The sequence below is a fragment of the Aythya marila genome, assembly GCF_965140915.1.
Source record: "Aythya marila genome assembly, chromosome: 2".
Taxonomy (NCBI): domain Eukaryota; kingdom Metazoa; phylum Chordata; class Aves; order Anseriformes; family Anatidae; genus Aythya; species Aythya marila.
This window is the reverse complement of record NC_139043.1, coordinates 36,854,453-36,877,248: the sequence shown is the minus strand read 5'-3', so window position 1 is coordinate 36,877,248 and position 22,796 is coordinate 36,854,453. Positions and strand designations below refer to the sequence as shown.

The 22,796-nt window shown below is 41.3% G+C and overlaps 1 protein-coding gene across 1 annotated transcript in view; it reads right to left on the bottom strand.

The window, feature by feature from the left end:
- CHN2 (chimerin 2) overlaps nt 1-22,796 on the bottom strand; it is a 162,752-nt gene that overhangs the window by 17,725 nt on the left and 122,231 nt on the right. Inside the window, exons 7-8 of the mRNA XM_082754739.1 lie at nt 6,763-6,840; nt 91-175 (exon numbers count right to left, since the gene is read on the bottom strand). Of these exons, the coding sequence (XP_082610865.1) occupies nt 91-175; nt 6,763-6,840 (163 nt within the window). The remainder of the gene's footprint in view (nt 1-90; nt 176-6,762; nt 6,841-22,796) is intronic.

Below are 22,796 nucleotides of genomic sequence, written 5' to 3'. Positions count from 1 at the left end.
TCCTCCCTCTTGCAGGGCATGCAGTCTGGGGTGGGGTGGGATGGATGCCTGAGCACTTCATGAAAAAGACCAAAAGTGTTTGAGGGCTACCTGAACACCTCACTCCCTGAGCGATGAGACCCCACATGAAGTTGGCACAGTATTCACACCAGTGCGGACCTCGAAACGTGTGGACCTGCAATACAAACAGAGGGGGGAAAAAAGAAATGGGGTCATTGGGAGGCAGATGGTCTGACAGATGGAACAACTAAACTGGATAAACAACAGAAGACTCAGTAGGAGTAAATCGTTAGCACACAGTGCCCACATCTTTCCCAAGTCTAGATGAAATAAACCATGGGAACAGAAATTTGCTTTGATCTCAAAGTTTATCTTTCAATAGGCTTAACATAACAGAGAACCGGGCTGCATACGACATTAAAAACAAATAATTTTTGCTAGCTGACATTTTAGTTCTAGTAGAGGGAAAGAAACCAGGTTCGCTAGTCAGAGGAGAAAAAAAGTAAAACTAATAATGAACTGTATAGTCAATGCTTCTATTTGACTAGGTCAAACCAAACAGGCACTTTTCTGAGATTCAAACATTCTTCAAGAGATTATTTGAAAGAAAGGGAAACGAAGTGACAGAAAATCCCTATAAATGTGCCCAATTTTGATTTCCCACAAAGCTGTGTACCCACAGATCTAGTGCAAAACCGATGCACTCAATTATTAAGCACACTGATGATGCCGTTACCTGTGCATCCGTGTGCAACAACACTGACCACAACTCAAGGTGACTGTTACAAACTTGCATTGGAGATGATAAGGAATGACTTGTGCACTCATTCCAGGTGGTAGTTCAGTAAAGATCTGATTTTGCCCATCTAAGTCCATTGGTAATGTAAGCAAACTATACCCTTCCCCGCTGTAGTATGTAAATTGGACTCACATAGGCAAAAGATGGGACAGGGCCCTTTCTTGGTACATTAAATGTCATTTTGCTGCAGTCTGCACATCAGTAAATAAGAAGAAATAAAGTGACCTGGATACTGAGAGAACACACTGGCTCCTAAGCCATGTTTTACACACAACTGCTGCTTCCTCAACCTCATTTACAAAGGCTACAATGGAAAAGCTTTTTGTTTAAGATGTGTGCTCTGGTAAAGTAAGCATTTCACTTTCATTGAAAAGAAGAATAAATAGTGAGGCCTATGCCTGTGTGAATGGACGTGGTACGAGCCAGTTCTGGCCAGAGACTTAATTGAGGTTAGCAAAACATAAATCATGCACGCTCAGGCTGCTGATGCTTCCTTTTCCTTCTGACGTGTTGGTGTTTACCGATGGGGCAGATTGCTGACAGGCCGCTTCCGCCCTTTGGGATGGGGAAAGTTGCTCTTGACTTTACTTCGTAGAGTAAGAAATAGCTGTTGTCCTTTTCAAATAAACTCTGTAAACTTTTAAGGCAAGCCTTTAGCTCGCTAATGTTTTAGCCCCATTTGGCTGCAGGATCACATGTAAACAAGTCTGTACTCTTGAGAGGGAAGATTAAGTACTGTGATTTTAGCATGGACCCCTCTTTCTCATTTAGTGATAAAAAATGTGACATTTTTACTTTAAAGAGCCACAAATTACTTCTGACCAATTACCCACAGTCAATTCTTCCTTCCTTTTGATAGGTCTGAAGGGTCTCAGCTAGAAAATCTGACTGGGTCAAATTTTCTAAAATATTGTTTCACCTCTCAGTAAAATGTTTATCTCTGGGAAACAATGCCTTGCAATAGAGTTTAAGATTTATCATATATACACATACACTTCTTGCTCGTTTAATATTTTATTTTAAATGGGGAGTACCATAAAATTTCAGGCAAGGCAGCACTTAACACCAGCTGATGCCCTGAGTTTCAGGCATATGTTTTGTGTGACCTTCAGTTTATACAAAACTACAGACGAAATGAATTATGCCTCCATCTTTACCATTTTTAGACTGATAACCACATAATTAGTAGGTCTGCACCTGCATTTAATTGTGGGTGAGAATTGTCTGCTATGGGAAGACAGCTATCTGCCTCTTCTGCTTTGTGGTGGTTTACAAAGGCTAACCTTGCGAGAAGTGGCTGTAAAAGCTCACTCGCTATTTTAAAAACTGTACCATTTCCATTCTGCATGAAGTACATCTCAGTTGCTAGGATATTTGGGGCCTACTTGCTCACTTTACATAAAGCTTATTTCAGCTGATCTCGCTGTAGCGTATTTAGAAAAATGGTAGCTGATTATTCCTTGATCTCTCCTGTCATTAATGGGAAATAGTCCTCAGTGCTCACTCAGAAGCACCTATCACTCCATCTGAGAAGTGCTGACCATGCACCCGGCCCTTGTTTTCTTCAGATTGGTGGTCCTCAAAGGGCTAGCTCTAATTTATGCATTCACTTTAATTTTTCACGGCTCTGCATTTTTGCTCAAATGTAAAGTTCCCAACTGAAATACCCTGAGAAGAAACTAGTCTTGCTGATTTCTGGTCAGGCCGAAACAGGGAAATACTTGCTTCCTCCAACTGCAGAAAGGAGACCTTGAGAAGTTTCTAGATGAAGGTGCAAAAATCTCCTAAGATACAAGGAACTTTTTGAAGTCTTTTATTGTCTTGTTGTTAATTTTTACCAAAATAGTGAAGGAAGTCTGCCCTTCCGAACACAACACTTGAACTCAGCTCAAAGCATACAGCACTTTCAAGTGGTAAATGGGAATTTTGCCTGCAAGACTGATCTGATCTCTGTTTTAAACAAGGAGAGGTAACAGCAGGTCTCAGAGTTTTCAGATGGGTTTTTAGGTTTTGCTCCATCCTTTGTAATTGCATCATTACAAATCTACTGGGCTTAGATTTTTGAAAAAATGATCAAGATTTATTTATTGTCCCCATCCCGTTCTGCCCAGAGTTCTCTGTGTATATATGACATAGCTTTGGGCTCATTTTGTTATAGTCTACAAACAATTCCAACTGATAACAATAATTTACAGGGAAGTATTTATTCATATAAGCCAAATGTGGGACATTTCAGACTATACACCATACTTGTATTGTTCCATCTTTTTATTTATTTTCTTTCCACGTTGACTAACTCCTTCTAACTTCTTCACTCTGTTTCATTTCCACCTCAATGCCATTCAACAAAAAGTTGTTTCTTACATTCACCCTCTTTTCTCTGCTGGCCACCCTTGGGTTGTCAACCAGTATTCCCCTGTGTGTCAGTTACTATTGCCTTCCTCTGCTCCCACTTTCATCCTTCAGTCCTCTGGTGTCCCTGTTTCCAAATGGAAGAGCTCCCCCCATGGGCACAATCTATGTCAGTAAGTCTGAGTCTGTGCCTGGAGTTTTACATGAGCTGTCTTCACAGAGGGAGAAACTAAGACCAAAGTGAAGGAGTTCCAGTGCAGTGACAAGACAAAATGATCCCTTCAGAAATATTACACAAACAAACTAAAAATCGCCTTGGGTTGAAATGCATGTTTTAATAGGAATTATATGGTGCTGCTTCTGAGATGACTTAGTTGTTTAATTGACCGTGCTTGATGACTTTTCTATTTGCGGCCAAAGAAAATGAGAGATTTCCTCAGACTTTCACCTGAGTACATGTGGATTTGTATTTTCCTGTGGACTCCTGCTGATCCAGGGCTGCTTGCAGGGAAGACAAGCTGGCTCCACTGTTATTTTTGTTCAAATACACACACAATCTTCATGATGCCTGTAAAAATGCCTCCCACAAACGCTTTTGTGTCCCAGAAGCAGTGTTTGTCTGCAGTGATTAATGCAAGGGGAAATGTATCCCAGAGCCTCCTTTCTCCCAGCAGAGCTTCTGACTTGCAAGTAATCAGCTGCCTTTACTCTCCAGTAGCAAATCCTGTTGTGGGGTTTGCCCAAGCTATTGTGGCAAACAGGAGCAATATTTGGGTAAAAGCATATTATTCGGTTATATTTGTTCACTTAAAGCAGCACCAAGGCCCTGTCACGAACTCCTAACCTAGAACAAAACAGGTTGAGCATCTCCACACTCCATGCTGCTGCCCTTGGGCATGAGCCTGACACTGTCACGAACTGGTGGGTAAAGCACAAACCAAAGTCTGCTGGATCCAAATCCTGCCGAAATGCAAGATGACTTTGCAATTCAGCTAGGCTGAAACCCACGTAGTTACAGAAATACCTCTGTGTTTTTCTGAAAAGGGCTTCAGAGATTTATTCTCCTTCCTGAATTACGGTATGTCTACACTGGCTTATGCAAAGTTGTCCCGCCAGACAGACGCCAGCTCCAAATCTAAACCCATGTGACTGTGTTGTGTGCTCAGGATGAACCTAGGTTAACAAATCAGACTCAATCTTAAATCTTTTTTTGTGTGTTTGTTTTCCCTGAAATTTGGAAGAGAGTCTGAATAAGGACGCAGGGATGCTTTGGCATAACTTGGTGCCCTCACTCTCCAAACTCCAGTGGTCCTTTTTTAAATTTCTATATTGATTTGGAAAGGCTGGAGGGAGATCCTAGTTGATCTTTTAAGAACTTTGCTGGCAGATCAACAAAAGTCTCATCAGTTTCACTACAATTGTGCCCATCTTTAAGATTTTTCAGGAAGAGAACTAAAAAGCTTCTGTTTGTTCATGAAGAACAGTCTATGACAAGATTCTGATGAACACTGTGACATGTCACCTTTGTCCCTATGAACTGAATGATACAATGCATGTCAGTATTCACCTAAAAACCCAGAAGACAACTCTTTGAATGTCTGAAAAATAGCATTCTCCTACTGAAAAATCCCAGACTGTCATAGCTTGAATGCTGTCAGAAGCCATTAAGAATTTTGCTCCAAAACCCATAAAGCCATTCTTTCTCTTTTAAATAATTTCTTAACATATTTCATAATTAATTTCAGACTGTACTAAAGATAGACTTGAATTTAGCTGTTGTTTAAATCCAAATATTCTACTCTAAGCATTCTATCCACTTTTGTTGAGCAGCTAGACATGTTTTAATATGCTCCTTTAGAAAACTAACTACATTTTCATAGTGAAGATATTTGTTCATTAAGTAAATGTTACACTTTTGACTAGCCTTTCCTTATGGACAACATAGTTTTTTAATATTTCTTTCATAAGTATTTTATTTCCTTTACTAGAATAAAACGATTTTCTGCTGTCAGGCTTTTAAATAGATACATATTTTAATCATGTGATTTTCCAGTTAAAACTATGACTCTTTTGAAACAGAAAGGAACAGAGGCTGTACAACAGCTAGATTGTGCAAACGCAAAGTTAACTGGGCACATTTCCAATTATAAATCAAAGCCAAAACAAGGGGAATTTTGAAGAGGAAAGAATGCATGGGTCAAAGTGGAAAAAAGTCTCAGTCATGAGAAAATATTTTCTTGTTAAACTAAAATAGTTTTGATATTAAAATGATAATGAGGGCAAAACCCAGAAAGAATGAAAGATGTTTTAATCAAGCAAGAAAACACAGCATACTTCCCCTATATCCTTCAGTGCTGATCAGTGAGATAAATATTGATTGTTCTGCACACAGGGTCAAGGAGGAGGAATGAGAAGAGGGATGCTATTATTTGCTTTGCTCACTAATATTAAATTATTGATCTACCAAATGCAGCAGAAGCATTGTAGAGGAGAGCAATGCCTTCATGGAAGAATATATAGAAAAAACAGAAGTAAACCTTTTTTTACTAAACCACAAAATCAGTGAAATCATTTTCATCAGTGCTTCTCCTTTTTTTTCACACGCCAGAGATGAATATCAGAAAATTCTCTGCTAATGAGCTGAAATACTCTGACAGTGACCCAGATCAGCATCTTCAAGGAGTATTAAGCAAACTGAGTTTTCAAAGCTGAGATGCTTTCCTTTCTTGTCATGTTACCGCCTCTTATTCCCTCTGTATCCACCCTGATAACCATCAAATCGCAAATTGACAAGATTAGGTACGGTAACTGGCTGGCAAACTCTGGAACGAGCACTGTCCTTTTGGCAACACATTTAAGCCCAAGGTGCCTGAAAGGTCTATTTCCAAAGCTGAGTCACTTCCCTTATTCAGCATGCCAGACACAGCACTTGGAAAAAAAAACTAAAAATCTGATTTTGCATGCATAAGACAGCAATAAAATGATCCAGTTAAACATCCCTGGGCTTGTCCAGCTATTTGCTTTAGTTTGACAAGCAAGTATAAGCTTAGGTCCTATGGCTCGGGGGGGCTCTTAAGAGCATTTCTATAGCATATGGTGCTGGAACAAAAGCTAGGAGACAAAACTACCACTGCACTCTGCCGTATTGTTGGTGAGCACCAGAGCGCTCTCAACTTCTTGAAAGCAGAAAGGGTACAAAATGTTTGCTGTGGCTATGCTGGTGCTAGTGGCTTCTGATAATAGCTGGATTTTGAAAAGGGGCCTTTTTATCGAGTAAAAATGGATACACTTTAAGGTAAAGACAATTACTACAGAGTACCTTGTTTTTTCTGAACAACAACAAAAAAGAACTGAATCTGGGCAAAAAGAACTAAAATACCAATTAAGTAGTCTAGCAAGTAGCAAAAACATTATTTGGATTAAGTATTTATGTGGAGACATATTAGGAATGCAGTCAGTGGAACTTAAAGTAGAAACAATTTTTTTTTTCAACAGTTATTCTCAGAACTAGTACGAATGGGTGCCTGCAAATCCACAGTTGCAGCAAAAAATAAAACACAAGACATTGAAACATAACTTTTCAGCCGAAAATAATAGGAAGTCACGCTTACCTTAAAATTGTGTGCTTTTTCATAGTTGAAATGGTTGTCATTTTGAGTTAAGGCTGCTCTCCTGACCAAGGAGGTGATCTGCGAATAGGCAAAGAGTTTCAGAGGTTGCCACAGAAGTGCCCCCTTGACTCCCACCTTCACCCCCAGGGCCACAGCCAGGAGCTCTTGGCGCTTCCTTCCTCGCTTCGACTTGTGAACAACGGCGCAGCTTTTCTCATTTTCCAGCCACAGATCCTCCGAGAACATCGTGCTCGGGTCCCAGATCTTTTCCCTGTCTTCCCTGGTGCCTGGCAGGCTCGCTGCCGTCAGTACAGCACAGTTTGTCCAACTGCTTCTGATGTTAGACAGCAGATTTGAAGCAGCTGCAGCCCATTCTGCCGAGACCTCTGGCATGTGACTCGAATGGGCCGGCTTGTGGGACGGAAGGAGCTTCTGCATCTGAATAAGTAACGGCCTGTGCCGTGCTATTTCTGAAGGCAGATGTGCGTCTGAAACAATAGCTCGAATTCATGCACCGAGCCCCCCCTTCCCTCCCTCCCTCAGGCAGTGGGATCCAGAGAGGTGCTGCCGAAATACCGGCCGGGGGCACGGCTTTATGGCTTCACGCCCAAACGCCTTCCAAGGGGAAGATCGCTGCTGCTCTGCAGCCTGTTGGAAATGAACAAACAAACAAAAAAGCCCCGGAGAAGCCCACACAACTGAATCCGATGCTGCATCCAATTACACTCGGAGATTTATAAGCCAGCAGCCTGCATGCCAGCAGATTAAGCCCTTAAAACCATGATGATTGTTTAATCTTACGGGGCTAAAAATCTCTCCTTTCTTTCATATCCTCTACAAGGGGGAAATCCAGCACTTTGATGTCATGTTTTAAATCAGAATATTTTGTGAGAGCGTGCTTAGTAGTATGGAGCGATCTCACTGTCAGAGAAAGTTGGAAATTCAGCTGGGGGGGATACAGGCTAGGAAGCCCTGAAACCTCATGCGGTGTTTAAGTGTGGACAGGCAAATTCAGGCAGCTGTAGGAAGTCCATGGACACAACCCTGTTTGCAGAACAGTACCTGCAAGGTAGAAAGAGCTGTTGTCCTTCACTCTGCTTGCATACATATATAGACTGGGGAGGGGAAGGGACTTTACAGCTCTGTGACAGCAGAGATCTGAAGCCTAACCAGCCTGTACTACAGTTTGCAGTGCTACTTTAGGCACCTTAGTTCTTTACAGGTAGGTACATCCCCTCCCCAGGACACAGAAGACATGTGACATCAAGCATCCCCTGGGCAGCAATTTCAGCCCTTCCTTTCCCTCCCTCCATCTCCTCTCTCCTGCTCCTTTAGTGAACATGCCCACCCTCCAACCATGAGAGAAGGACAACATTTAAGGGAAGATGTAATTCTCTGAGGTGTGTCTAATGTTTGATATGCTGAGGCAGAGCAAACCAGGGTTTGCCAGTGCTCCTGGGAAAACTGCTTCTCTGAGCTAGAGACACTAAAGACCACATCAACCTTTTACAGTCTGCCTCACTTCAACCTACCCAGAATACACGTGAAATTAAAGTGTTTAATTTACTCATGTTAACTTGTGAAGTTGAACTTGCGTCTTTTTTTTTTTTTCTTTTTTCTTTTTTCTTTTTTTTCAGTCTGCTTTTACCTCAGGCTGAAAAGTCGGAAGGTTCATCTAATTCACTAAAACCTCCACACTATAGATTGCCTGCTCTTAGAAAGGATGCTTTCTTGATTTGAAAGCCCATGGGGACAGATGGTCAGCTGTTGGTAACATCAGGCTGTGCAATTTCATATAGTGCCCTACTTAGGGTTTTCAAGAAGTTCTGCAACCAGCAAAATCAGATTTTCAGCTACAAAATGATGCACCTATTTCTACGTACAACATAATTCCTTTCTTTGCTGGGTAACTTATAGCACTCCTTTTTATGAGCTATCATATTGCAAAGCTTCTGCTGCCCTATAGGCAGGATTTCCAGACAGCCTTGCTACTCCTGGAGCAGTTGCTGCTTGCCCAGCCTTTCCCCAGCACATGGCACTGTTATCTGACCACCAGCGACAAGCAGCAGTGATGTATGTATTAATATTGCTCTGCCTGGAGGAAATCCCTGCTGCTCTTCCATATGTCCTCCTGCTAGTAAGTCCTGATTTCTGCCAGCTCAGGACCTTTATCTGCTTTCTAGCAGATGAAGACAGACTATTCTCCCCCAGATCCCTTTCAGTGTACTTCCAGACATGAAGAGCTCTGGTTTGAGGGACATCCTGACAACCCCTCGTACCCAGAGGTAATGGCTTCAATAAGGGTTATCAGGAAAGAAACTTCAGAGCAGCTTGAAGTTCTCATCACACCACTGTTTCTGTTCTCAGTACCATTTTAAATGTGTTTATGTTCATCTGTAAAAAAGAAAAGCCAACTAGCTCTGAGTTTCCAGACACCTCTGGAGCTACAGCACCTAAATCCCCAAAAATATATTAGTGACTTTTGCTCTGACTTCCAGGATAACAGATCCAAAGTCACAGAGAGGTCAGTTGCCTAATGATGCTCTAATATTTGTATTTATGTCACTGGACTGATAAAAATCCCATTATATAACCAATATTTTTTACATAACATTGCAGATTGGATACTCAAGCATCAGGCTTACGATGATACGTCTTAGAATTACACTATTTTTGGAATATCAGAGTGTCATCTTAGGATCAAACACGCAGTACTGTATTTAACGGAAACTCTGACTGTTTGCATAGAAGCATTAAACTTAATTGACTTGGAGGCGGAAAACAGCCAAACTAGTTCACATGACTAAGGCAGATGAGTATTTACTGTTTATCATGTGTGATTTTTTTATTTTTTTTTATCCACTAGGTTACTTTATCTGCCCTGTTTGGGCCCTGTTTCGATGGTTTAATGGGATCCCTAGCAAACACAGGATGTGTACAGAAGGCCGACCATGAGTGTATCCTCTTAAGAAGCTTAGTCATACAAAACCCGACCAGGTTGGGTGTCTAAAATGGTGCTGTGAAACTGAGATGAGCTGGAATGCAATACAACCCCTTCCTCTCTAAATCAAAATCAAACCGCAGTAACACCAAATTCTCACCAGCAACCAGTTCTAAGGTACTGATACCCTAGGCCAGCCCCAGTAACTGAACCGGTTTATCAATTTTTTTTTCTTAATACAAAATTTACTGCACAGAACATGGTGTCAGCTCATTTAAAGAGTATCTCTTGATCAAGTTAACAAGTCAGCCTGCAGCTAAGGAAGAGAATGCCAGTGGCTAAAAATATTATTGCTGGTTGTGACCAAATGTCTGAACTAGTAAAGACTGAAAGGCAAATACAGCCTGTCTGCATTTTCAAACCAAAGGATTTCTGCGTAACATATGATTTCAGTTTGTCACTCTCTCTGTAAAACACAAGTATTATATAGCAAATTGAGCATTTACAGCAAAATAAATGTCACTGAACTAGAATAATAAAATTAAAAGTGGGGGGAGAGTGCAACTCAGCTGCTGTGACATTTCCAGCACGCCTCTGTAGAATGAGCTGAACTGCACAATTGTCTCTTCCCTAAAACACTGCCATCTTGTTTGCTAACAAAGGCCTTGGGGGCAAGAAAGAATAAATTTTAGCTTTGAAAGCTTTCATTTTTGTACATGTTGCGTGATTTCAGTTTTAATCCTGTGGGCAGCACTGAGGACTGGCTGAAAGATGAGTCTCATCCTTCAGTGCGTGCGGGGGAGAAAATGGAAGCCTACTCCTCGGCAGGCCTCCCAACGCACATGGGAAAGGTGAGGTGGAGAGCCATGGTTTGTCTTCTCCGGCTGCTGCCACCCACATGCATGTGTCTGGTGGGGATGAGGCAATGACACAACTACAACGAGCAGAGGAGCAGCTTAGCACATTTTCCTGGACAAGACCAGCATCAAAAGGAAGCCTGCTGCGTGATGAGGAGTTGTGACAAACCAGTGGCTGATCCCTAACTAAATACATCTAACGCCACACATAAATACAGTCATAGGTCAAAGGGAGGTCTGTTTCCTCACAGGCACGGCACACTGAGTAATCTGCCAGACAGATTGCGCTTGCTCAATTGCAAGCACAACATGGAGATGATACATGATGCAAGAATCTTGCAGCTATTGACTTTTTCCTGGTTTTCTCCCACCAAGCTCTTCTCACGGTGCACACAGGAGGCAACTCCAAAGAAGCCAGTGAGTAATGCTGCAGTCTAAGTGCACCCTTAGCAAAACACAAGGCATAGGATGGATATGGCCATGGAGGTCGATCAGAGAAAGGCCTTTGTGTGACAGCACTGTGGCCAGCCTGTGCCGCCCTTTGCCACAGCAGCAGGAGCTGACACCAAAAGGCTTCTCTACTGTTGAAACAGTGTGAGGAAATAAGATCTCCGTGGAAGATGTATTAAACAAAAAGCAGAGCACAATGATTGCAGAGCGGCATTTGTGAACCTGCTCTTGCAAAACACACTTTCCTAAGAAATTAACCCCTCTCATGGCAAGTTTCTTGATGTGTATCAGGTGAATACAGATGACAAAAGCATGCAGGACCGTGAAGCTCTGCAACACACACCTCACCATTAAGGAAGGAACCAGACCACACAGAAATGGGTCTGATGCTGCTCTCAGTTTTGCTTTTGAGGGGAACACAGTCCACACGCTCTCAGGAAATGAACACACACAAAATAATTGACATTAGATGTCTGCTACTTTCTGTTCCACGCAGCTGCAGCTGCAAGAGCGACAGCTTCCCCTGAACACAGGTCCATCGAGGAAGTAGTTTTACCAATAAAAACCCAAGTCTCTTGTCTCCACCACCGACTTCCTTTCATGTGAGCCACAGCTCAGTAAACTGAACTTTGTCAAGGTCTGGCCCCATTAAAAAATACAATACAAAACAAAACAACAAACAATATAGTTTTTTTTAATTATTATTTTTTAAGGGGATCAAGATATATCTATCGTTTTGCTTTTTATTCCTCAGAGTTGCAACTTTTTTTTTTTTTTTTTAATGACAACCAGTTCCTCTGCACATCCTAAGTTTGAAGAACTGTCAACAATGTTCTGTAGATGTTTATGGCAGCAGATTATTGATATTGGGGTACTATTCTGGATGCACTTCCATCACCACCAAATCCCACCAGGTAGCATTGTACTAACTAGGTTTATATGTGCTCCTCACCACCGAAGAGAGAAGAGACTCGTGGATAGATATTTGGAAGGTCTCTTGAGGACCTGCAAGTCCAAGCAGCCCCAAGAATCCTTGACATGAACTAAAGACAAGAAAAGAGCAATTCCCTGCTGGTGCCATTTTCTTTGGTGAGCCTAAAGTCACTATACTGGAGAGAGTGCCCCCACTGACAGCCTTTTCTTTTGAAGACAACATGGTTCAGAGCAAAGAGAAGTTGTCATTTACAAGGATTACTGCAGTAAATGCTCTGAAGTTCTGAACTGAAATCTTTACACCTCTCCTAAAATAATATGATTGTTTATTAGCATCACAGTGACCAATTGTCATTTATATCCACCTTTTTCTGACAGGGTACTCAATCCCTTCCCCTGCAGATAAAGGAGATAAAAGACATAATTTACCTACAGCAAATGGAAATATAATCTCTCTTAAACTTCAGATCCCCCTTATAAATCCTTCTCAACCAGATTTTTCTGTACACATCATGATTATTTTTCTCAAAACAATGTAGTAAACCAGAGGTGAAATGCTGTAGATTCAGCAAGGCAACAGAGACTGTTACTAAAAATAATAGTTGATGAAAGCCTCTTATGGAGTATTAATATACTAAACTATTGTCTGTTTTGGAACAACAACTGGAGGTTACATTAAGTGGCATGCAATTACATATTCATCTCCAATTAAAAATAATGGGTGGGCTAAAACCTTTTATTGTATGCAGGCCACTGTATCACAATGTGCTAAGCTGTGCATTCCATGCCCGCCATTATACCTAATGTGTCTAAAATAGTTCTTATGTTTCTTATTTTTGTAAACTATTATAAATATGTACTGTATTTTAAGTTGATAGTAGGTATCAAGGAAGAAATAAGTCCAGAAATAAAGAAAGGATCTAGGTATAGGATGAGCTAATTCAGTTGTTCCCCCAAATAACCCTGTAGAGATTATCATGGTAACAGCAGGTCTGGCCTATTTATTGCAGCGACTTCCTTTCCTCCTACTCTCTCCTTTATCCTTTACAATCCATCTCCATACTTGTCAAGGTTATTAATGACGTTTTCCTGGCCAAGTTCATGAGCCTCTCCTCTGTGCTTAGTATTCATGACCCAAATGGTAGTAAAGGGATGAAAGGGCAGGGGGTGAAGGCTAAGTGAGGCAAATGAGAGGAGAACCAGACACCGATGCCACTGCTGTCACCACGGAGGAAGAAGAGCACCAAGGTCCCCACAGTGGGGCTGGCAGGAACCACTTCATTTGCAAAGAGGGCTTTCTAAGGAAAACTGCACTGATTTTATATTTGAATTACTTCTTGTTCTCTTTGTGGATGCAACACATATGATTGACTGCAATGTATGTGAATAAGTACTGTTATCACACTTATAAATGATAAAGAGTATCTATGATAAGATCCAGTCTGTAGTCAGACCAAAATTAAACATAATATTTATCCCAATCTTTGTCAAAAATCTGCAGTGATCTTGTTATTCTATCAATAATGTTCTTCAGATAACAAAACTAACACAGTATTTTTCTAAAGAACAGACATTTAAGGATGGACTGGAGGGATGGATGGCAGGAATCTAATCTAAAACAGTTATCTGGGCTCTCTCCATAATCAAAGGAGAAAAACAGAAACCTCCAGACAATGATTCATCCTCTTCTAAGACAGACCAAGTTTCAAATGGTTGTGCTTGCAGCTCTTTTATGGATGATATAAGGAAATTAGATGACTGAGATAGAAAGACAGCTTACTTTAAGCTACCTAAAATTACATAAGATTAATCTCTCTTTGAGCTCTTTTCTATTTCTATTTTTTCTACCATCTATTCAATTTTAGAATAAATTGAATAAGGTACCCTTTTTTTATTGGCCTGAACTATATCTATGAGTAATTATAGAACAGTAACTGAACTTTGTTTTGGATATTAATACTTGCCATGCTTTAGAGATAGCTAAGACGCTCTGAATCCAGGGACTACCCAGTTTACTGTATTATTTGTTACTCAGCTACATATGTAAATTCATCTGGACTCATTGGATGAAGTTTTTTTCAGAAAGTATAACTGTAGAGGAGTCGGTACACAATTAATACAAATTTCTAATGCTGACTATACAGGTAGCCAGCATTTTAACATTTCACCCACAGAGGAAATAGCCTAGCAACATAATGAACTTAATATGATATAAAATGGCCTCTCTGAATTACGAGGGAAGTGACTCATGCTGTCTGCAAGATATGGGGATATTAGTCAAGAGACAGATTTAAAAAAATATCGTAAACATCATAGTTTTTATCCAGACCCTCAGTGGATACTGGCTTCAGAGCATATAAGTTATACACGTATTTGACCTGTCCATATTTTTATGTTTTCACTGTGAAGCTCTTCCTTTCTGAAGAAATAGCACTTTGTTTAGGAAAGCCAGCTTGCCATCGATTAAAACAGTCATTTTCCTGCAAGGAGACTGCAGAGCTTGAACGAAAGCCAAGCATGCTGAGCTACCATAATGAAGTGGAGAAGTTAACACGTCTACTTCCCAGTCTAGATGGAAAGGAAAGCAAGAATGTCCCCCCTGAGTAAGGCAATGTATGTGAGTGTGCCGCGGTGCCCATGGAAGGACAGGAACAAGGATGGAGTTGCCGTGAGCACAGATACCCTGTCCTTGGGGCCCTGGTCTTGCTCCAGTGCAGTTGTTGAGCATAGCTGCTGATGCACTGCAGGAGCTGGTTGCCAAATCACAGGGTTAACCAAGAGCCATGCTTTGTGAGATGGTGTTAAGTCTGTTTAATGTCAGGACATGAAATGAGTGAACTTGACAGAAAATGCCAGTGCTGTATCACTACTGTCTTTTAGAGCCAGTGGGCATAAGGCCTGTATGTTTGACCATATGCCCCACCACACACCCAAACATGTAGATAGCATGATAAAAACATGCCTACCTACTCACTTTTAGGTTAATTCTCATTTCTGTGTCTCAAACAGTACTATGCCCTATAAACAGGTGCTATCCCAAAGCAATACAGTAACAAGCTATCTGCTCCAAATACATTGAAACCAAACATACGAAAATAAATAAAATTCAAAAAATAAAATACAGAAATTCCTTCTGTTTCTCACTTGGAGTTTGGATACTGTATGATGTTGTGAGTAAACTTTTTTTAGAGGGCTACCTAGCTGCATGTGCTCTGGGCTGAATCATAAGGACCACAGTCAGAGGTTCTGTTCATATAGAGGAGCAAAACTCTAGTCCCCTGGGATCATGACAAAACAAAGAGCAAAATAGTTTTCAGGAAAGTTTCCCAGAAATCACAGAATCAGACAGAAATGGCATTTATGTTCTGAGCCACTAACCACTCGGCAGAGCCAGCTGATCTCTGGAGGGACTCAGAGCAATGCCGAGAGAGCTGCCAGAATGTAAAGTATGCTGTGGCAGTCTCAGGAGCTAGCAGCATCACCACGAGCTTTGCCCTAGCTTAAGACAGCTTAAAACAAGAGACTTTAATGCATACTGAAGAGATGTGCGTAAGTGAAATGGAACAAATAATTCGTGAATCAGTGATTTGTGAACCAGTGATCATCTTGTCTAACAAACTGGCAATCTGTAAAACATAATTGTTCCTGGAAAGTAACAGTTCGGGACTTGATCCTCGACAGTGTGATGCTCTGTTCGTTCAGAGCTCACAGGGAGATGGAGATGATAGGCAATTTGCAGGGAAGACAGTGCCAATATCAACAATAAGCAGCAAACAGGATTCTTCTCTAGTTTTGACAGTTCCTGGGTGTTGTGAAGGAACTCTAAAGCTTCAGTCTCAAACTTACAAAGAGCATGACAGAGCTATAATTCTGCTCAGCAGTCACGACACTGTCAGGTAAAATATGTAGTGCAGTGAACTAGAAATGGACTAATGTGTTTTTAAATCATCACTAATATTTCTGCCCTGTTTTACTGCCATATCTTGTGACTTCTTCCTGTAATAACACATAAACTAGGCAGGCAATGTAAGGTGAAAATAATGTTTTATGCCATTTAGGACACAAAGAAGGCAATTAGCAAATAAGAGAACAGTATGTAAAGTATGTACAGAAAAAAAAACAAAAACAAACAACACAAACAAACAGAATGTAAAGTACACAATGTTGTGCTTTATGACTGCAAGTTTGTATTCCAGTATCCTTTGTGGATGGCATGAAGAAAAAAAAAAAAAAAAAAAAAAAAAGGGGGCAATAAGAACCCACTACCCACATGAGTAAGTGGAACTGTGGCATGGAAGGAATTATTGGGTTTGGTGCTGGGCCAGCTGTGGCTAGTCTGAGCTGAGCTGTACATCCATGAATGCTTCCATGTCCCAACATGAGCTCCCCTGAGGTGGGACATATGGTATTTACAGCTTACTCGATTGTGATATATGTGCTTCTGTCCCATCAAGCTTCAAGGAATGTCACTCATGAGAGACAGGGTCAAACCCTTGACTGTCATCCCAAAACTAGTGGCATGGCTGTATAACCTTTGGTATTTTTCTGACTAATGGCTCTAAAATGCATGTTTGCTTGGAAACAGAGCAGGAATCCATGCAGAGAAAAGCAGTGTGGGGTTAAAGAAGAGACAGGAAGCTCTGCTCTCATATGTGAATTTTTACCTATTTCATTATATGCATGAAGTTTACCCTATACATTACACTCCCCCATGGTATAGGAGAAAGATTTCTAGAGCTTAAGCCTGCATTAGCTTCTCTTCTCCACTTGGACACAGCATGGAAATAAAGTTGTTGCTGTAGGAATTCATCCATTTGTTGGAAAGTTGAAAGCTGCCTGCAGGAAGGGGCAATTGCATTCTGGAGAGCAGGCAGCCTGCTTCGGCTCCTTCCAGCCCACTCTGCAGAAAAAGCAGCTCAGTGCATTACCAGCTTCTTCTTCTCCTGAATGCAGCTTCTGATCTGCACCAGGCCCTTGATCAGCTTCTCCTTTCCCACAAAGAAGCAAGGAGCTACTGTATGCTGCAGACCAGACATGAAAAAGCACGGTTCACTGGGCTTTTCTAAGGGCGTGTTATAGGATACTCAAACCACTTGAGATCCTACACTTTGAACTTGTGTAAAGTACCAGAATGTATTCGAGTTGTTTTATTTTCTCTTCGAAAGCATTGTTTCATGTCATGTTTGCCTTGCCTGTTGCTTGAAGCTGTTTTTGTTCCCACTTTTACTCTGTGGGCAAGTAGCGGTACTGCTACCTTTGAAACCACATTTGCATTCCCATGGCCATTGAAGAGAAACTCAGACAAAGACTGACCTTACTTCTCTGTTAGTGAATGAGGACATAAAGGCTGTATAATCCCAGTTTTATTTTCCTGTACAGCGCAGCATCAGGTGTCACCTGACCCTGATGTCCTTACAGCTCCCCATGACCCCCAGCCCGCTGCCCTCTGGTATGAAGTGGCAGCTTTTGTTGTTGATGGCAGGACTTGCACAGCTGCTTCCGTCATTGTTTGGAGGGGGACAGATGGCTGCTCTCAACACAAAAAGGAGATTAAAAAAGAGCGGAGGGAATGACATCACTGCCCAGCCCGGGGTTTACTCCATTGGACCCATGGGGCTACCACCAGCATAAACTCAAAGTGCAGTTGAGTCTGCCCGCTCAAAGGAAAAAGTCTGTATTTTGCAGAACAAAATGCATTTCTTTTGAAATGTGCAGTTGCCAGCACTTCTGTATTTATATCCTTTTACAGCTGTTTAATTAATCTGAATAGATACTGTCCTATCAGCAGCAGCACTTTTAAAGTTCTCAAAAAGCAAGACTGATGCTGTATTCTCTCTCTCTCTCAATGCCTGTAGCTCAACTGCAGCAACTTGGCTTACAGCTTATTTATTTTGTTTTGCTTGCGATGAGGCGTTCATAAGAAATGGTTGGGGAAACACAGAATAAATTAGCTTTGCTGTTATAAAGAATATTTTTTCTCTGTAAAGGATTTCATCCATATTTTATAGCCCCACTTAACTCAAAGGAATTAAACAGCACAAGACTGTAGTTAGTTTTGTAGTCACTTTTCTCCCATGAATGTAGCTCCAGACCTATGAAATCACTCTCACTTCTCTTCTTTCTGATCACTGGATACCAAGGGATGGCAGCTGGTGTGGTGCTCCAGGACAGACTCTCAGGAGAACACCCAAACTAGACTGTGTGTACAGTGATCTCATCCAGCTAAAGTATTCTCTGCAGTTTACCTGGCTAGTATTTACCTGAAGTTATACATCACCTGATTATCTGATTACTGTTTAGATCAGGGAAATTTGGCCTCTGAATGCATGTGGTATTTGGTACCGTCATGTTTTTCTGCAGAGCACAGATTTTTGCTTTGCAACAGATGAAGTTCCTAGCAAAATAATATCAAAAAAAAAGAAAGTCCCAACATGGAAATAATAGTGTGATCTTTCCAAAGAGTGGAAAAATCCCTGAAACAAGCTAGCAGTATACATAAATTTTGATTTTATTTACTGATTTATGTAAATAAGCAATCATGGGTATGTATTATGTCCCTGGCAATCAGAGCAGGATTTCTGAATTCAGAAACAGTTACACTGTTGACCACACAGACTGGGATGAAATAATTAACCTTTCTCTGCCTCCATTTTTCCAGCTGTAAAATTGACAAAATAAAAGTCTGCCTATGATACTTGGGCTTCTGTAAGATTTAAGCACTCATGAGCCTCTGTTAGAGTTTAGGGGGGATAGCATGACAAACAGAAGTACAATTTTACAAGGAATAGTAATACTTTGGTAACACTTGTAAAATAAAGCTCAATCAGGCAAATGCTAATGTCCATTTTGACCCACTGTGTTGTGTGTGTTATTGCACTGAAGTGGTTACACTGCACTTAGGTATGTTTCATTGAAGATGATCATCAAAGTGGCCTCACAGCTGCTATCACACTCCTTATGTTACCACCACTAAACATTACCAAAAGGATCAGAAATGATTTTTCCAATCTGCTTTATTCCACCTTCCCTATGCAACAACTGACAGACACGTGTGAAGGTGAAGCCATTCCACCAAGAATAAAAAGCTCCTTCTAGGAAGGTATTGAGCATCTTCTCCACAGGGGCATTGCCAGGATCAAGCAAGCCCCCAGCACCTTCTGTCATCGAGGTCTTCTTTCCTTGAGTGACTGGGGACACCACAGACCGACTCCTGTTCATGGCTTGAGCTGAGACTGGGACCCACCACCCAGTGGTGCCCCATGGCAGCTCGTGCCCCAGCTCCTGAGCCAGGAGGATGTTTTTGCTGATAAAAAGATAAGGTTCCATGGGAGACGTCACTGTCTCTGTGTGGTTTTACCCCAAGAACCAAGTTAAGCCTTTTCTTCTTGCATATAACCACACAAAATAAGGTTCAAATTATTCCCTCCGGCGCAGCTGTACAAACCAGCTCTATCTGCGAGACTTCTCGAATAAACCCACGGCTTTCAGTGGATTTGCACAGCTGTGGCCAGTGGATGGGAATGCAGAAAACCATTATGCTGATGAGACAAGAGACATAACAGACGCCATCAAACTCACTCTGATTTTCACTGTCTCAGCAATGCTGACAGTAACAACTGCACATACTGGAAGGGCCCAAACTGGTGCTGTGCTGCACATCTTCCACTGCCATTAATTCGTCTGGAGCTGAAGGCTTCCAGCACACCATGGAGTTGGGCCAGGGGTTGTGACAGAACAGAGGGAGGACTCATTTGATTCATCAAATATCACCGGGTTTTATTTCACTAATCTGAGGAGAAGAACTGTGCATTAGTCAGCATGTTTGAACTTGGAGGAGGGGGGGGGGGGGGGAGTTTTCAGGGAAACAGCATTTTGGAGAATATGTGACTCATCAGGCTGGGAACTTTGCACAGGGAAGTTCTGACCACGTTCCTTTTTTCATTTTTTTTTTTTTTTTTTTTTTTAACCTGTGGAAACATTGACGTTTGAAATACCTTAGCAAGGAATCTTCTGTTTCCAGTTGGAAACGTTTTGTTAAAAACAGTTAATAACACATGAAAAACAGTTGGAACAGGTTCAGCCACTCTAACTCAAAATTTGTGCTACATTTTATCCTGTTTCCTCAGTGTTAGTTCATAAATAGTTGAGCGTTTTACATTTATCACAGTTCAGAATGAAGTAAACATAAAAACTGTAAAATTTTCCCAATGCTACTACAGCCCCCACTACGTTGCTTTGATAAAATGTGTGTTTCAAAGGAGATTCTCTATGAGAGCAGAGTTGTATTCCCCTGGACAAGCTCACTGCAGAGACACAGGGGCTTTGCATTCTTTTTCTTTCTGTTTATCTGTTGGTCCCCAGAGCTCCGTTAATTTGCAGTGACAGCTTCAGCCCCACTGAGAATGGCTCTTCTGCTACTAAAACAAAAAGCACATATCTAAATACTTCATAATTTTAAGTAGGAAAGAACCTAATTCTCATGGCTGAAGTGAGGAATAACAGAAAAATCATGTCTTCAGCAGTCTGGTGTGAATCACTGCTGTTTCCTACTTTCATTTTTGCTCTCTCAGGACTTAAAGATAGACTTAACCTCGGCAGCACAAAAAAGGAGCCATGCCACTGCCATGCCCTTGCAAAGGCTGATTCAAGAGAAGCACCCCTGAAGGAATGCCTTGGATAGGCTCAGCTCTTTGCAAAGTATCACACTTCAGACCTGGTGGAGCGGAGAGACATGCTTAATACAGATGGCATTAATGAAGGATTTACTCAGCAAGAAGCAGACAATGCCACATTTTAAACCCCATTTTATACAAATTACTTTCCAGAGCACAAGACAAAAGCTAAAATCAGGCTTCACTGCACTGAAAGAAAACCATAGCTCCATGTGCATCATTTTGGGTAGTACATTTTCACACCACACTAATTGCTTCCATTTATACTAAGTTAATTTCCAAATTAGGAGAAAGCTTTTAACTTATTTTAAAATTGTAACATAAAGAATAACTGCTCCTGGGCTCTACATTTTGAAAAACAGGCTGAGCACTGTTTGTATTGCAGATTGAGACAAAGTAAGTTAATTTATCACTTAAATGCATTTTCACTTCATTTTAAAATCATCTAATTTGCTTTAAGAGGTTTAACAAGTCAGCTTACTATTGCTGTGATACAGAGAGATTTCATTAAATGAACTGCCATCTTCTATCAGCATCATCATGATTGCATCCTGCCCTTGTTTTATTTTAATTTATAGCAATTTTTTGCAACTTGCCAACATGGACTCTTTGTAATTTAACATAATTACAAAATTGGCATAGAAAGAAATTCAGCTGCTTTTATTTTCCCCATGCTCCACATTTCATTCACACACCAGTTTCACAGCCTTCACTACTGCATGGTGAAGTGATGATACTCCACAGATCAACAGATTTGTATGCTTTCGTGATGTTTAGGATGAACCCTTTCCACTAGGGGACTTTTTTCCTTCCTTACTAATCTTCTTCATTAACTTCAGCGGCGGCAATATGTTGTGATGAGAAAGATTATCTTTTCAGGTGACAGTTCACAAATTTCATAAAGCTTTGCAGGTTAGAACGCAACATCTAAAATTTGTTTGCAAACTAATAGATAAAATGTGCTTTATGATCCACTGAAGAGTCTGTTGCTCTAGCACCAGTTTTTAGTTTGCTTTTTAGGAGTACCCCTACATGCAGATAAGTAACAGCAGTGGGACAGATCAGCAATGTCTGCTTCTAAAGAAAATCACTACAGCCCCCAGTTAGACGTAGGTTTAGAAATAAATAACAATAATAAAGCCCTTACTAGATACAACTGCATGCAAATGCCAGAGAGCAGCAACACCCCTGGCTCCAGTAACAAACACCAGGCAAACACCCTGGCCTGAAGGAGCAGCTGTGATCCAGCAGACTTGCAGGCTGTTTCATCAAGTCACCCAGCTTCAGCTGCAGCTGATTGAGAGCTTCAGCCAGGCTGCTGGGAACCAGGGCTTCAGCGAAGGCAACAGAGTCCTCTTCCGAATTGCTTGGCAAGTTTAGGTAGTGAGTAAGCTGTTCATTTCCACAGATTTCATTTCCGTTTCAAGTACTACACCTCCCTGTAACTGCACTCACATGGACTCTGCAGGGCGGAGGCCGAAGGGAACATCTGTCCCAGGGAGCCCCCACAACAAAGAAGCAGCAACTGGAAACGAGCAAGTGGTGTCTCTCAGCTAATGACGTGACCACTAAAAAGTAATTATATCTGTCTTCCCAGCTGTTCATACTGATCAAGGATGGTCTCGGCAGCATGAGATACATATGTGCTCACTGACAAGGGGAAGAGTTAGGAAACATCCAGGTGCCAGCTACATAGACCCAGCCAGTAAGGGCCATGTAACCTGGCTTTGGCACATCGTATGCCAGGGAATGGGATGGTGGGAGCATCACTTCATAAAAACCATATGAGGTGCTTAAGCGCCAAATGAGGTCAAAAGGGCCTTAGAGGTCAATTCAGAATAAGGAGATTAACTTTGTAGTTTAGCACAGAACAATGTCAGGGGAAGTTAATACTACAGGTGAGAAAGAATTGTGCAGAATCTGGCAGATTTTCCACAACAGCAATGTATGAGAAAAACAACAGCTGGGCAATGAGGAAACTCTTCTGAGGAGCTGGAGCAATCTGTTTAGAGCACTCCTCCTCCACAGGTACAACGTCAAAGACAACTCACAGCTGCAGTACTTTTATTACTTACTATTGAGCAATTAAGAGTTTCCCTTGAAGAATTCAATGAAAATTCTGCCTCACCAGATTCTTCTGTAGGTGGGTACCAGCTCCAAGCAGGGATCTCTGCTGTCTCA